We start from the raw sequence: 13318 nt of genomic DNA on the forward strand, positions 1-13318 counted from the left end.
CTTGCACTATTTTCGACCAATCCGATCCCTTTCGTTGGAGCCTGCGGATGACCAGCCCCCTCCACCACCAATTTGATCCCATTCGATTTTCTATTGGATCGGATCTGAATCGAATATTAAGATCCAATTAAAGGATTTATATCTGATCGGATTACTCATCATGATTTGATTTGAACCGATCTATTTATACCTCTGGTCTAGATAACGGTAAGTAAATAATTTAATCTTCGAAAAACTAAAACCACAATAACCACATACAAGGGCAATTTCACACGAGATGATATGAAAGCGAGAAATCAGAATACGTTTCCCTATTGAACCAAGCTTGACGTGGACAGGACATTACAAGCAAATAAATGTGTATATGGAATAGAGAAAGAGGGCTTCCAACTTTCTATTCCATCACTTCCGTCAGTATATGGTGAAGAATAAAAGCCAGAGAGGAAAAGGGGGGTGCATGCCTATGGAGTGGAACCCAAGGCTTGGTAGGGACATGTGCAGAGCCGTGTGGAATCAAGAGCATGTGCAAACGTATGTCGCACCAACCACGGTTTCAACTTCAATGAAGGGCGCTGGAGGTAACCTTAATGGCTCGAGAGACATACCATAAGTTTAAGGACTCACTAAAAATTCTCTTTCCCAAAATGAATGCAAATGGTAAAGGTGTGGAAGGGAATCGATGCCTCATTATATTTCATTTATTTCTCTTCTCTCTCTCTCTCTCTCTCTCTCTCTCTCTCTCTGAGAGAGCCAAGCCACCCAAGTGTCACTTTCCAACACTTTCACTACATCATAGGCTCCTTTTACCATTCTATCCTTTTCTTACCTTTCAAACAATTCTATTCCTTTCATAACCCATATCAACAAAGCCTATTTCTCCACCCATACACACAACTTCACTCATTTCTCACATCATAGAAAACTAGCATAAGCAGTACTGCTTAAATCAGGAGGAGGGGGAGCAGGAGGAAGAGGAGGAGAAGAGTGAGCAAATGGAGCTTTTTCCGGCACAACCAGACTTGTCACTGCAAATTAGTCCTCCAGACAGCAAGCCCACATCAAGCTGGAGCAAAAGTGCTGAGAGCTTGGATTTAGGGTTTTGGAGGAGAGCCATGGACTCCACCAGCAGCAGCATCATCACCCCTTCGACACCGAAGGCCGATACCGGTGGCTTCCACCTCTCCTTAGCAAACCCGACCGTCTCAAACACCAACACCAGCAGCCACCTCCCTCACCACCCTATCCATCACCATCACCAGCAACAACTCCTACATGATGGGTATCACCAAGATCTTGGTATTATGCGGCCTATAAGGGGAATTCCGGTGTACCAGACCCTTCCTCCCTTTTCTTTCCTCCAAAACCAGCAGCAGAACCAGAAGCACCACCACCAACAACATTTATGTGACTCATCTTCCACCACTGCTTCGACCCCCTACACGATGCAAGGCATGCCGAGGTCCCCGCGGTTTTTGCCACGGTTCCCTGCGAAGCGAGGCATGAGGGCGCCGAGGATGCGGTGGACGACCACCCTCCATGCGCGCTTCGTCCATGCTGTTGAGTTGTTGGGAGGTCATGAAAGTATGAATCACTGCTGTGTGTGTTTGTTTTTCCTCATCCTTCCTCTTTTTTTTTTTTTCCCTCTATTTTTTGACTCGTCACTTTCATATGAGGGCATAATTCACTTTGTGTGAAATGATCTGATCGTGGTATCGTTGAATCAAAGAAAAGATCTGATCGTTGTATCTGGTTATTTCTTGTCATGATGTCTGGATCTTAGGGGCCACACCGAAGTCTGTTCTTGAGCTCATGGATGTCAAAGATCTCACGTTAGCTCATGTGAAGTCTCATTTACAGGTGATGAATTCTCTCTGAATCTTGAGTACTCTCAGTTGGGTTTTCAGTATTTTGATGTTGCTGAAAATTTTTAGCCGTCCTCTTCCCCTTCGTTCTCCTCCTCTTTTGGTTCCCCAACAATAATTTTGCTTCCTTTTCCCTCAGTTGGGCAGCTTGCTTTCATACTAAATCACATCTTAAGGTAAGGAAACGTCAGACTCTATATTGATTCAAGATGGGCATTTTTTTCTTATGTATTTTTTTTCAGAAAGATCCAAGACAAAATTTAGATATTACACTCGAGGGGAGAAAATGGATGATCAAAATTTTTAGGGGGAAAAATTCATTTAAGCTGAAAATTTTTTCTTATTTTCTTTTCCTCCTTTCCTTTTCTTCCATTACAGTGCACAGCAATTCCTTACATTATCATAAATATCGTCACCCATTGGCTAGGCTCACTGTCCCTCTCCCTCCCTCCGTCCCTCTCTCTCTCTCTCTCTATGGAGAGTTGTAAGTTCTGCAAGTTTCTAGCAGCTTTTACTTGAGCTGCAGAAAGCATGCCATTAAGCGCATAGGAGAAAAGCAAAATACTGAGAAAATCAACGTACCAACTTTCAGTTCTAAATAAAAACATATATGAAGTACAGTGTACCATCATTTCTCAATAATTTTATCTTCTTGGAGCTACATATGATGGCTTATATTACAATAAATGATTGTAGAAATGCATGATTAATCGGTACTTTTGTAGAGAAATAAATATCCCACTTTATGTTGCAGTCCAAAATATGTGATGAATAGGAACTTTATTCATAAGCATCCAATAAGTCTCATCATTTAGTAAAATGATATCAATTTGTTCTATAATGCATATTGGACTACTTCAGCAAATCTGCCATGCTATCGTTTGGTTACTGATTCATCATACGTTTATGTGAATGGTTGCAGATGTATCGGACTGTGAAGACAACTGATCGACCGGCCACCTCTTCTGGTAATGCTGATCTGCTTCTTCCAATGGTTTTTATCATTGGTCTATTATTTTATTGCTGAAGGGAGAGCTTTGTTGTATTCTAACTTATAATAGCAATAATCATTGCTAATCCCAGACCAAACTAAACCCGTAGAGATTTCTGATGACAACTTGCTCAATATCCGTGGTTCAGAAGCCTCAATTCAGCACGGAAGATCGGGTGGTAGTAATAGCACTAATCATTCTGGCCTATGGAGCAATACTTCAAGGTGACAACAAACTATTTCTTGTTATCCTCTCCCATCCAATACGTTATTTTAATTAAGATAGAAAGATTCCTCATCGTATTGAAGAGATTTTCCCCCCTTTTTCGAGTTTATTTTTCCTTTATCTTTTTTTGTTTTTTTGGTTCGGCTGGTGTTGGGGGGGGCGGGGGTGTTCTGTTGGGGTTTGACCTTGGAGAAATAGACCTATTTCGTTATCCCGAAAGATTTCTCAGCTGGATGATAACAAATAATTAATAGGAAGAAATAATTTATATCTCATGGAGCTTCTGAGAAGTTAGTTACTTTCTATGATTACTCAATGATTGAAAAGAGATTAATCCTTCTAAAGAAAGGAATTCGTCCTAATCTAATTCTTGAATAACTCAAGTGGGTGATTTAATAGATTTTGAAATTCAAATGCTGCTAGTTTACTGACTTGATATGAGTTGAATAGCCTTTTAAATCTAATTATTTTTTCTTTTCTTTTCTTTTCTTTCCCTTTTTTTTTTTTTACATAGAAGATCCAATTCTTTATTGTTATTTTAGTTATTCAACTAGTATTTCTAGTGCGCAGACTTCCATTTATTTCACATTGAAAGAAGGATAAGTTTTTAGTGGAATGGAGAGTTCAGTGTCCGAGTCTTCAGGTGAGGGTCCTGAGATTTTAAATATTAATCGTGAATCATGAAAAAGGATTTGCTACATGTAAAAGAACTAGAACCTTTTTTTTTTTCTCCATTTTTGATTCTCATACACAATCTTGTTTATGATATTTCTTCCTTTAGGAAGTGAACATGTAAACTTTTTGAGCTTACAGTTCCTTCTTCACAAGTCTTCTGTAGAGGATTAACTCTACTCTTTTCGATCTGTTTATTGTTAAAATTGAGAAAAAGGTACTTTAGAACAGACCACAGCTTCTTATTTCTTCTTCCTTGTGTTTCCCTTTTGGCCATTATAAGAATAAAGTGTAAGCCCTTGCTGTTGACATCATGAAAAAATAAAATCAAATTATAGAAAAATGGAGCACTCAAATTAATTGAGAATTAAGAAAATTAATGATTAGTAAATTAAGGGTATTGCTACAACAATACAAGAATTAAAAATGTGGTCCCTGCACATCTATAGTTGTGTAGATTCACAGCCTAATATACTTGAGGCAGATAAAAGACCCTCTCCTCATTCCCTTTCATTCTATAATACCAATCTCCATCCAAATGCTCCCAAAAAGCAACAGAGATCATAGCTTTGTTCCATCTGTCCAGAATCAGGTTAGCATTGAACGTCCATGATGGTGCAATGATCTCCACAAGTAGTTTTAAAAAGACCAGGGAGCCAATCTATCTCCCATTTCAAGAAACAAACCCGTTTGAAAAAACCTACATCAGAAGGTACAGGTTTCACTTTGGGATTTTGTGGGTGCCTAAGGCTGACAGATGGGGGGCCCCCATCATGAGGGTTGAAACTTGGTGCAACAGTTCAGCCTTTTGAAACTTCCTTGCACTTTCTTTTAAGGATAATGGACAATCACATGGGAATGCAACTTTAATTCAATGGGTACCGCTGATAAAGCTAGCAATTTATGACAAGCTAATAGTGGAAGATGGCTTTCTTTCTCCTAGTACGCCTTTTTTCTTGCATGGACCTCCACTGATGGAAAATATTCCCTCCATGATGGTTGCTGCAGCAGGGGAGGCTGGTTCCTTGACAAACCAAAGTATTCAGCCACTGGGGGCATAAAATCTTTCGAGGTGCTCATTTCAACCCATTATACTCATGATTATAGACAGTTATCTATGCAATCATCACGATATAAAATGTTATGCTAATAATTCTTTTCATTGACAAAAAAATTGTACCATCTTTACGATCAAAGCAAGCAACTTTTATGACACCCATATACTGTCCCTTTTTGCCAGTCACCCCCTTTGAAAATGGTTATCTTATGCTTGCACCCTGTTGTAAAAAGAAAAGCAATAATTCACTTTTGATTGCAGTATTGGTCTTGTACCATGGTTGGAACAAAAGATTGACATGGAAGCACTTTTGTGGTGCAGGACATACAATCCAAAAGCTTCGAGATTGTATCGGATTTAAACTCATCATGCCTCTCAGATATGAGCACAAAGAAGCCCAATCTCGAGTTCACCTTGGGAAGGCCGCATTGAATCTTTGGCTTCTCATCTGCATCATATGATCAACTAGGTGGAGAAATCAGGTGCCTAAAAGAGCTAGAATCGCAAAACAAAAGAGAGAGAGAGAGAGACAAATTAAAGGAGACCATTGAGGCAGAAAGCAGAAAAAAGGAGACATGAGTTTGAGAGGAGTAAGTAAAAGCATGTGCAACCTGAGAGATCCCAAAGTCTATGATCTCTGCCTAAATATGAAACTGGTTCATATTGTTTCAAGATGCTAAGAGTGAGAAGAGAGGGTCTCCTTTTACTATCATAAAGGCATAAAGCACTGAAGGGGATGGGGCTCCTTCGCTCTCTTGCATGTGCACGTGCTTTGCTTTGTAGTTTCCCAACAAAGAGAAAGACACTAATCAGTAGAATATTATATAATATAATCAAACTCAAATGCGAATTTCTATAGCTTATCCAATCTCGAGTTCTTTTCAGATCTTAAATCGGTGCGGTGATAAATTAGTAACCATCAGGACTTTTGGCTTAGCTTGGTATGAGGAAGCAAAACATAAAATCTTTGTGTGTACCTTCATTACTGAGCTAATGTTTGTATACGTGTGGGCATGAGCACATGTGTACATGCGTGTGGCCTTAATTTGTTAATGTGATTTGAATTTTGGATATATTTTATGGATTTAAACTATGATTCGATCTGAAAAGTCCGCGTTGCGACTTGAATGAAATTTTTTGGGAGATCTGTGGTAATAGTGCAGGGCATGAACCGATATTGTACTTTCTGACATGGGCCGATATTATACTTTCTGCCAACTTCGATAGTTTGATAAGAGAAGTTTGGAAAATCAAATTGCGGCTAGGATTTGGAGAGTTTTGAGTGATTGTATCTTTCTTTTCATCATAATGAAATTTTTCTCTCATGTTTTGTCCGTGGACGGAGGCTTTTCAGTCAAACCACGTAAATCCTGTGTTTGTTTTTCTTCTCTTCTCTATTTTGTGTGATTGTACGAATCTATGTATGCTCTATTTTTGTGCTTGCTGTAACATAATTGATGATTCTTTCTTCTAGTAATAGATGACCTAAGATTTCATAAATGTAAAATATAAAAAATCATTTTTTTTGAAGAAAATTTATTATAAAGTTGGCCTCAAATCAATTGAGATACATCCTGCTCATGGAAAGGAATTTAGTGAGAAAAAAAGTTGCTTTTGATGGTTGATACAGTTCTTAGTGAGAAAACATGCAGGAAGTTGACCACAATATTTGGGAAGGCTCGTAGATTAGGACTATTTATGCCCTAAGTGGATATTTTTTCGTCTCACATCCATGTGACAAATCTGTGTTAATTAGCTTGACAATTTTTTTTTTTTTGAACAAAAAATATTAATATTTGATTATGTAACATATATTTCACTAAACTTGGCCAACTCGTTGGTCCACAAGGACCGGAGATTGAGGGCTCCATTGATGATATGATGATACATGATCATGACAGGGTGTAAAGTTTAGGTTGTTTAACTAGTACAATTATGAAAACAAAAGTGAGAAATAGAAAAGGCTAATTACTTCAAAAGAATGTGACATATGAAATTGAAAAGATTAATGATCATGATGCTCTTTTTTTTTCCCCCAAGTCTGCAAACTGGAGAGGTAAGCGAACCGTGCTCAGGCGCTTTTAAACGCCAAATCCTCCATCTCTTCTCTTCTTGGGACGCGGTCTACCTTGCTGCTACCTGCACTCAAAGGAATACAAGATGCATGCCACTCCCCATTGCATGAATCACACTGCCCCATGTTAATTTAAACACAGATATAGTTGTGACAATTCACTTCGGCTGCCAGAATTTCTATGCCATGGATCACATGGTGCCTGCATTTACCGGTCAGTGAGGGGTAGCGGCCAATGGTTTAGGTCCGAGTCCTACCTTCACCATAATTCATGACCTCAATAAAGTTCAGCCAGCCTCTCCCATCTCTTCTCCTCAAAACAATAAGAAAAATTAAAAGCCTCTACATCTTTCAGAGCCTTCTTTTACACACACACACATACATATATGACTTCCTCTATTTTTCTGAAAAGGAAAAAATGAGACCTCTTTTGATCCCTCCCTTGATCCGGGGTTCGGTTGGACTTCCATCCATTCAAGTTTCCAAATAGAGTTATGATCTCTTAATGGTTTGGGTGAGGACATTTCATATGTTAACATGGTGAGGATTGTGGGAATTAAAACTCTTCAACTTCAAACTTTGGAACCTGCATTGTTACTATTGTATAGGGTTGAAAGGGAAAGATAGATGGAACGCACTACAGCGGAATTACTTTTCTGATGGCCATGGAATGGACAGAAGACTCCTGTTTTTTTATGGGTGCTGGACGGTTGGTCAGACTAATGGTAAAGGGATGTCCCCCAAGCGATGTCCGCATCTTTGAAATAAAGGTAACTGGCTCAGGATGTGGATCGTGGGGCTACGAATCAAAGGCAGTACCATATCAGAATACTGTAGGCTATAAATGATCCACAAGGACTGGAAACAAGGTACCGTAGCCAGAAACATGGTGCCCAAAGCAAACACAGGGACACAAAGAACTGTGTTTCTGATAATTTATTATACTAAATTTTATGAAAGAATTATAAAAAAAGTACATGCCATAGACATAACAAGACGCATTGATGCCAATGTCACAAAGTCAATCTTGATAAGCGTAGCATTCAGATTGACGAACGCAAGCATCTCCATTTTCAGCTTTTTTTTATATATTAAAATAAGTGGAAGAAGAAAAGAAAAAGATTAAGTGTCTAATGCAAACCAAGGTCGACCAATAAATAATTAAACCTTAATATTGTAATACATGTTCATGGCTTCATTAGTTCCAAGAAATTTGTGGTGATCACCATGAGATTTAATCACTTGCTGGTTCCCATGCCTACGATGACTAAGGTGCTGCTTGGATGATTTGATAGTCTGTACATCAACAGCAAAGAGCATCTTAAGAGTTTTATCAGAAAAAAAAAAAAAATCTTAAGAGAAAATATAATTGATGTGACTGTCTTAAATTATAATTTTTAATTATATAAATTTTATTTAATAATCTAAGATCTCAATAAAAAATGCTAGTCGAAAGTTATTATTTAAATTTTTTAACTCTATATAAATATTGATTAAAATCTTTTCAACGCACAGTTGATATGAGACTAAATCCGATCAAATATATCAGTCCTAAAAAAATCTATAATATTACTCATACAAATTTTTAAATGAATCTATTTTGGTACTATAATTATTATAATCTTATTTAAAATTTAATATTAATCAAAAGATATTATTTAAATTTTTTATCTCGTATATACATCTGAGATCTATCTAGTGTATTACCCATATAAGGTAAGATATATGCTTATTTAGATAGATATGATATATTATACAAATGTCATGTTTTCCCCTCACTCTGTCTTTACCCAAACCTGTAGAATCAATTTTTCAGCAGAATTAAAGAAACATTCTTTTTCTGAAGAATGATGATGTGAGCACGACCGAATTATGGTGATCTGGGTCAAACACTTGGGAAACAACTCCCAAGGTTTTGATCCTGGAGCCTCCATCCATGAGATAGGATGCAAATACCTAGTAGCATAGCTTGACAAGTCCTAATTTACTAGGTCCAAATTTCCGAATTCTTTTAGAGTGCCCGTACAAACATGACTGCATCCGATAGCAGACATGATTTTTGTTGAGACCTTTAACACACACAAAATATCAACTCCTATTACCTCAGTCCCATGCAATTTGATAGATCCCAAGCTGAGCCAGGTTTAGAAAGTAAGTCAATTTCTTTTACTTATTTCAATTGCTATGTTTTCATTAATTTTTTAATTACTAATTAGTAAGACAATGAATGTAATTTTATTTTTATTATGTTGGTAGATGTTTTAATGCCTCTGTCATTATTTATTAGTCCAAATGTTATATCGTATTCTTTCCGATGGACGGGTTCAAAATCTATCAAGATCTATTATGATGGTCTAATTTAAAATTAATTTTATAAAATTTTTAGATTAGATCAATATAATTATCAAAAATATTAGATTATAGATTAAAATAGGTTTATAATTACAAACATCAAAGACCGACTGTCTTTTAAACGGACTAATTCGACTCCCGTAGAAGAAAAAAAAAAAGACCTTAAATCATTGGCATTGGGATGTTATGTCCAACCATCCACAGAAATGTTTGATATATATATATATTTTTTTTGTCAGAAGAAGGGAAAAAAAGATTATGTGAAACGATCACCTCTTCCCGTGGGAGACGGGGAATGAGTCGCATGGAGCCGGTCATTTGGGAGCTGACAGCCGGTGTCTTGTCGAGCGACGTCAGATCCTGTCCAAGAGGCGCGCTGTCTCCTCGGCGTGGTATGGACCACCCCCCCCGTGAGGGAGGGGACGCCTCCTTCCGTCCTTGTTTTCACCAAAGCCTCCCTCAAATGCCCAAACAACAAGGTCCACTCTGTCTAGGGGCTAAGAGCTGAGCCTATGCACATATAAACCCTTCTTTTTTTCTTTAAACATATATAAACCTTTTCACTCACCTTTCATGACCCAAGACTGCTGTGCTCATAAGGTAAGGTATATATATTGGTGGGCCCCAGTCAACCAAAGAATTGCCCTGGTGATGGCAAGGGGAGGTATAAAATATAAGGTGAATCCTCCATGGATGCACCCCTTTTCTGGCGGATGCTTCTCTTCCCTCTCCAAAGCACTGCCTAGAGAAAGACCAGTTTATCTATCAGCGGGAGGACTGTCCACACAATGCTCCAAGCATAGTTCTTCTTGAAAATTGTGCGTCTCTTATGTTCTTAAAATGGAGGAAAACGAGGGTAGGGTTCCTAAAGAGGTCAAGTGACCTCAGAAAGTCGTTATTGAAACATAATCAACAATAAATGGTCATAGATATCGCTCTAGCAATCAATGACCAATGCATGGATCCCTTTATTCTTTTTTGATATAATCATAATTACAAACTTGATCATCAAGTCTTTTTTTAATTACTTCAAGTTAAAGTTCTTGATATCGTTCATCTACCTTTTTATTTTTTCTTAAAGCATGATAGAAGAGGATATATCATTTGATATTTTCACTCCCTGGAAATGCTTGGCTCTCCAAAAAAGTGGGTCAAATCCAAGTTTATTCACCGACCTAACTCAAGAATCCCAATTATATCAATTAATTATATTGAAATTGATTGGCATGCTTTGACTCAACCAAAACCTTGATCATTAAAAGCTAAATCAAATTAACTCAATTTATCGTCTCGCTCAGGTTGGATATGATTATGGAATTCATTGAGAACTTCACAAATTATATCACCACAAACACATAAAATCAACAATTTCATGGTTGTCTAGTAAGGTGACAAGAGTCATGTTGGTTATGTTTTGTCCTTCTCAACTCATAACGTTAAAACTAGTACATTCATGGAGTCAAGCTGTGATGATTGACAAGACAAGAGTGAAACGTCTCATTGACATTTGTTATTGTATTTGACAGAGAAAAGCATAGTTTATAGACTATATGCTTCGAGAGATCATCAAAGCTAACATATCTATAGAAAAAATAGTAAACTTAAGTAGGCTCCACTTGATAGTGAGAATAGTAAGTTATTAACATGAACTAGTACCAACTGATAGAGATGTGAACGGGACAAATTCTGCACTAAAAGTTATTCAAAATTTTAGAAAAAGGACTAGTCTAATAGCCCGGCTAAAATAATGCAAATTTTTATCCAAACTACATCTACATCCATCCCTCCTAAGTCAGTATTAGGTGATTGTTCCACGACTCACAATAATTGCAACCAGCAGCAATTTAAATCAATTTTATCTCTATGTTTCCATTGCCCCGCGACTTACAACAGTTGCAACAAGCAGCAAATCTAAATTAATTTCATCTCTTTATTGCAGGTAAAGATCAATATACACCTCGTGAGAGCTTAACATGTCATTTGCATCTATCCAGCATAATTAGTGGCTTCCCTTGCAATTGTGCTAATCCATTTCCACTATTTCCCGTTTCCCAAACAAAGATCGATTCCCATGCATTCCAAAAGGGGTTCCATGCCTGTCTCTCCTAGCTAAGTCCCATTATGCGAGAATCACGCGGGAGCCCAAACGGTATTATTCTGCTCCTTCCCTGCCACCACACAAAAGGGATAGATACATGGAAGAACATCAACCAACGGGTACACGGGAGGAACACCGACCCCAGAATCACCAGCCGTCCATTCCCTGCCAGGCTTCGACGTGTCACCACCACGTGCCGTCCCTTCCTGTACCTGTTCCCCATGACAGCCATGGGGAGAGAGAAGGGAGCGGAAGACCCGGTCAGCCCGGGCAGGTCCCATCAGCCAGTAGACTCGAGGAAAATCTCGGAAACCGAGGAAGAGAAATATAGGAAAAAGGGTGGAAAATAAATGATTTGGCACTCCATTGCTTTATGATTGGGAGCTGCCCGCGGGCAGGGGCAGGGTGGCCGTTCTATCACATCTCCGGGCAGCTCGGGCTCCGCATCGCCTGATGGCGACCCGACCGGGGCCGTCCTTTGTCCCCCCGGCATTCAAGACTCTGTCCCAGGGCTTTATTTATTATTTTTGTTATTTGTTTTTGTTTTATTATATATTTCTCTCTATCATAATATATATATATATATATATATATATTGGTGATTTAATAACTATTTTTACTGTGCTGTCCTACTTTCGTGTAGGAGAATGGGTACTGTGTGAGTCGTTCACATGCGGATGCTGATGTGACTACTCCGGGGATTTCTTTGTCAGTGATGACTGGGTGTAAGATTTGTCAGGATGATATCGCGAGAAGTGGTATGGAACGATATGCCGGGATGCCGGAAGAGCATGGGGGTGGAAAGGAAAACAAAATTACCCAAAGTGGCTTATAAGTTATAACCCCATTCCATGATGCGATTTTTTCTTCTACAAATATTTTATTTTATTAATTTATTAATATCTATTTTATATATTTTTAAAAATAATAAAAATAATAAAATAATATTTTATATATGATATGGATTATAAGTTATTTATAATTTTTTTTTAATTTAGAGTTCTCTACGGGCCTCTTGCGACCTAGCTTCTAAAACTTTCGCCCTCTTTTCATATTAACATTTGCTTTTTTCTGCTTTGCTTATCGTCTCTAGAGCTCGCTCTCTCTTTTCCCTTCCTGCTATCATAGTAGAGTTCAAGAGGCTCTCAAAAAGTTGGAACCTCATCCAAATTGAGCATATCGGCATCCACTCGCACATCCGCAATCTGAGCCTTGACTCTACTCTAGAGGTCCATGCCGTCTTCGATCCATAAGGCCGCTAGCCTCATTCTCCAGCTCATCTATGAGGACCAGCAAGATACACGTGTTAAACTGAGGCTCTGCTAATGCAAAAGCTTCTTTTTATCATCTCTACCGTGCTTCCATCGAAAATGCTATCCGTATCTCCAATCCTACAAAATATCATGCTTCTACCAAGATTCAGCCCTCAAAATCTCAAGAAACCAACTCACACCACCACAACTCGCACAGAATCCCATATATTTGTCGGATAAATTGAATAATTTATAGTCAAAGAAGAATCCTTTCAATCAAAAATCTCCAACGCTATAAAATATTATGCTTCTAGTAAGATTAACCTCTCAAAACCTCTAGGAACTAATTCACATCGCCACAACTTGCACAGAATCCCATGTACTTGAGAAAAAACCCAATAGGAACCTACAAAACCCCTCTAATCTCTCTCAAGTGCTTTCCTTTCCCATAGATCTCTAAAAAATATAATGAAAAGAAAAGAAAAAGAAGCGAAAAGATTAAAAAAAAAGATCATCCCTAAATTTTTTTTCGTCTTTCCTTTGTTTTTATTGATTTTTCCTATGTTTTCCATGTTTTTCCTCTAGCCCAAAATCATATGGGCCTCCTCCTTTTTTATCTATGGCCTCAACACCGCCGTCCCCTCCTCTAAGCTCCAAATCATGGTTGGAAATAGAGAGAAAAGAGGTGGAGGAAGAGGGAAGGATTATTACTTTATCATGCCTTTGAGGACAA

At 38.1% G+C, this 13318-nt stretch overlaps 1 protein-coding gene across 8 annotated transcripts; it reads left to right on the top strand.

Annotated features, from left to right (window-relative positions):
* Positions 1–733: 733 nt before the first annotated feature.
* On the top strand, positions 734–5671 carry LOC105053819 (probable transcription factor KAN2). 8 transcript variants are annotated; one of them, XM_073245979.1, is made up of 6 exons: positions 734–1596; positions 1781–1857; positions 2785–2830; positions 3003–3078; positions 4763–4823; positions 5130–5671. In XM_073245979.1, the coding sequence occupies exons 1-6, from the start codon at positions 993–995 to the stop codon at positions 5238–5240; spliced, it is 975 nt and encodes a 324-aa protein (XP_073102080.1). In that variant the 5' UTR covers positions 734–992; the 3' UTR covers positions 5241–5671. The 8 variants fall into 8 exon arrangements, with proteins under 8 accessions (XP_073102080.1, XP_073102079.1, XP_073102076.1 ...); XM_073245978.1 differs by having other exon boundaries at positions 736–1596; positions 4760–4823; XM_073245975.1 differs by having other exon boundaries at positions 739–1596; positions 2946–3078.
* The last annotated feature ends 7647 nt before the right edge of the window (positions 5672–13318 follow it).

The sequence above is a fragment of the Elaeis guineensis genome, chromosome 11 (assembly GCF_000442705.2).
Source record: "Elaeis guineensis isolate ETL-2024a chromosome 11, EG11, whole genome shotgun sequence".
Taxonomy (NCBI): Eukaryota; Viridiplantae; Streptophyta; class Magnoliopsida; order Arecales; family Arecaceae; genus Elaeis; species Elaeis guineensis.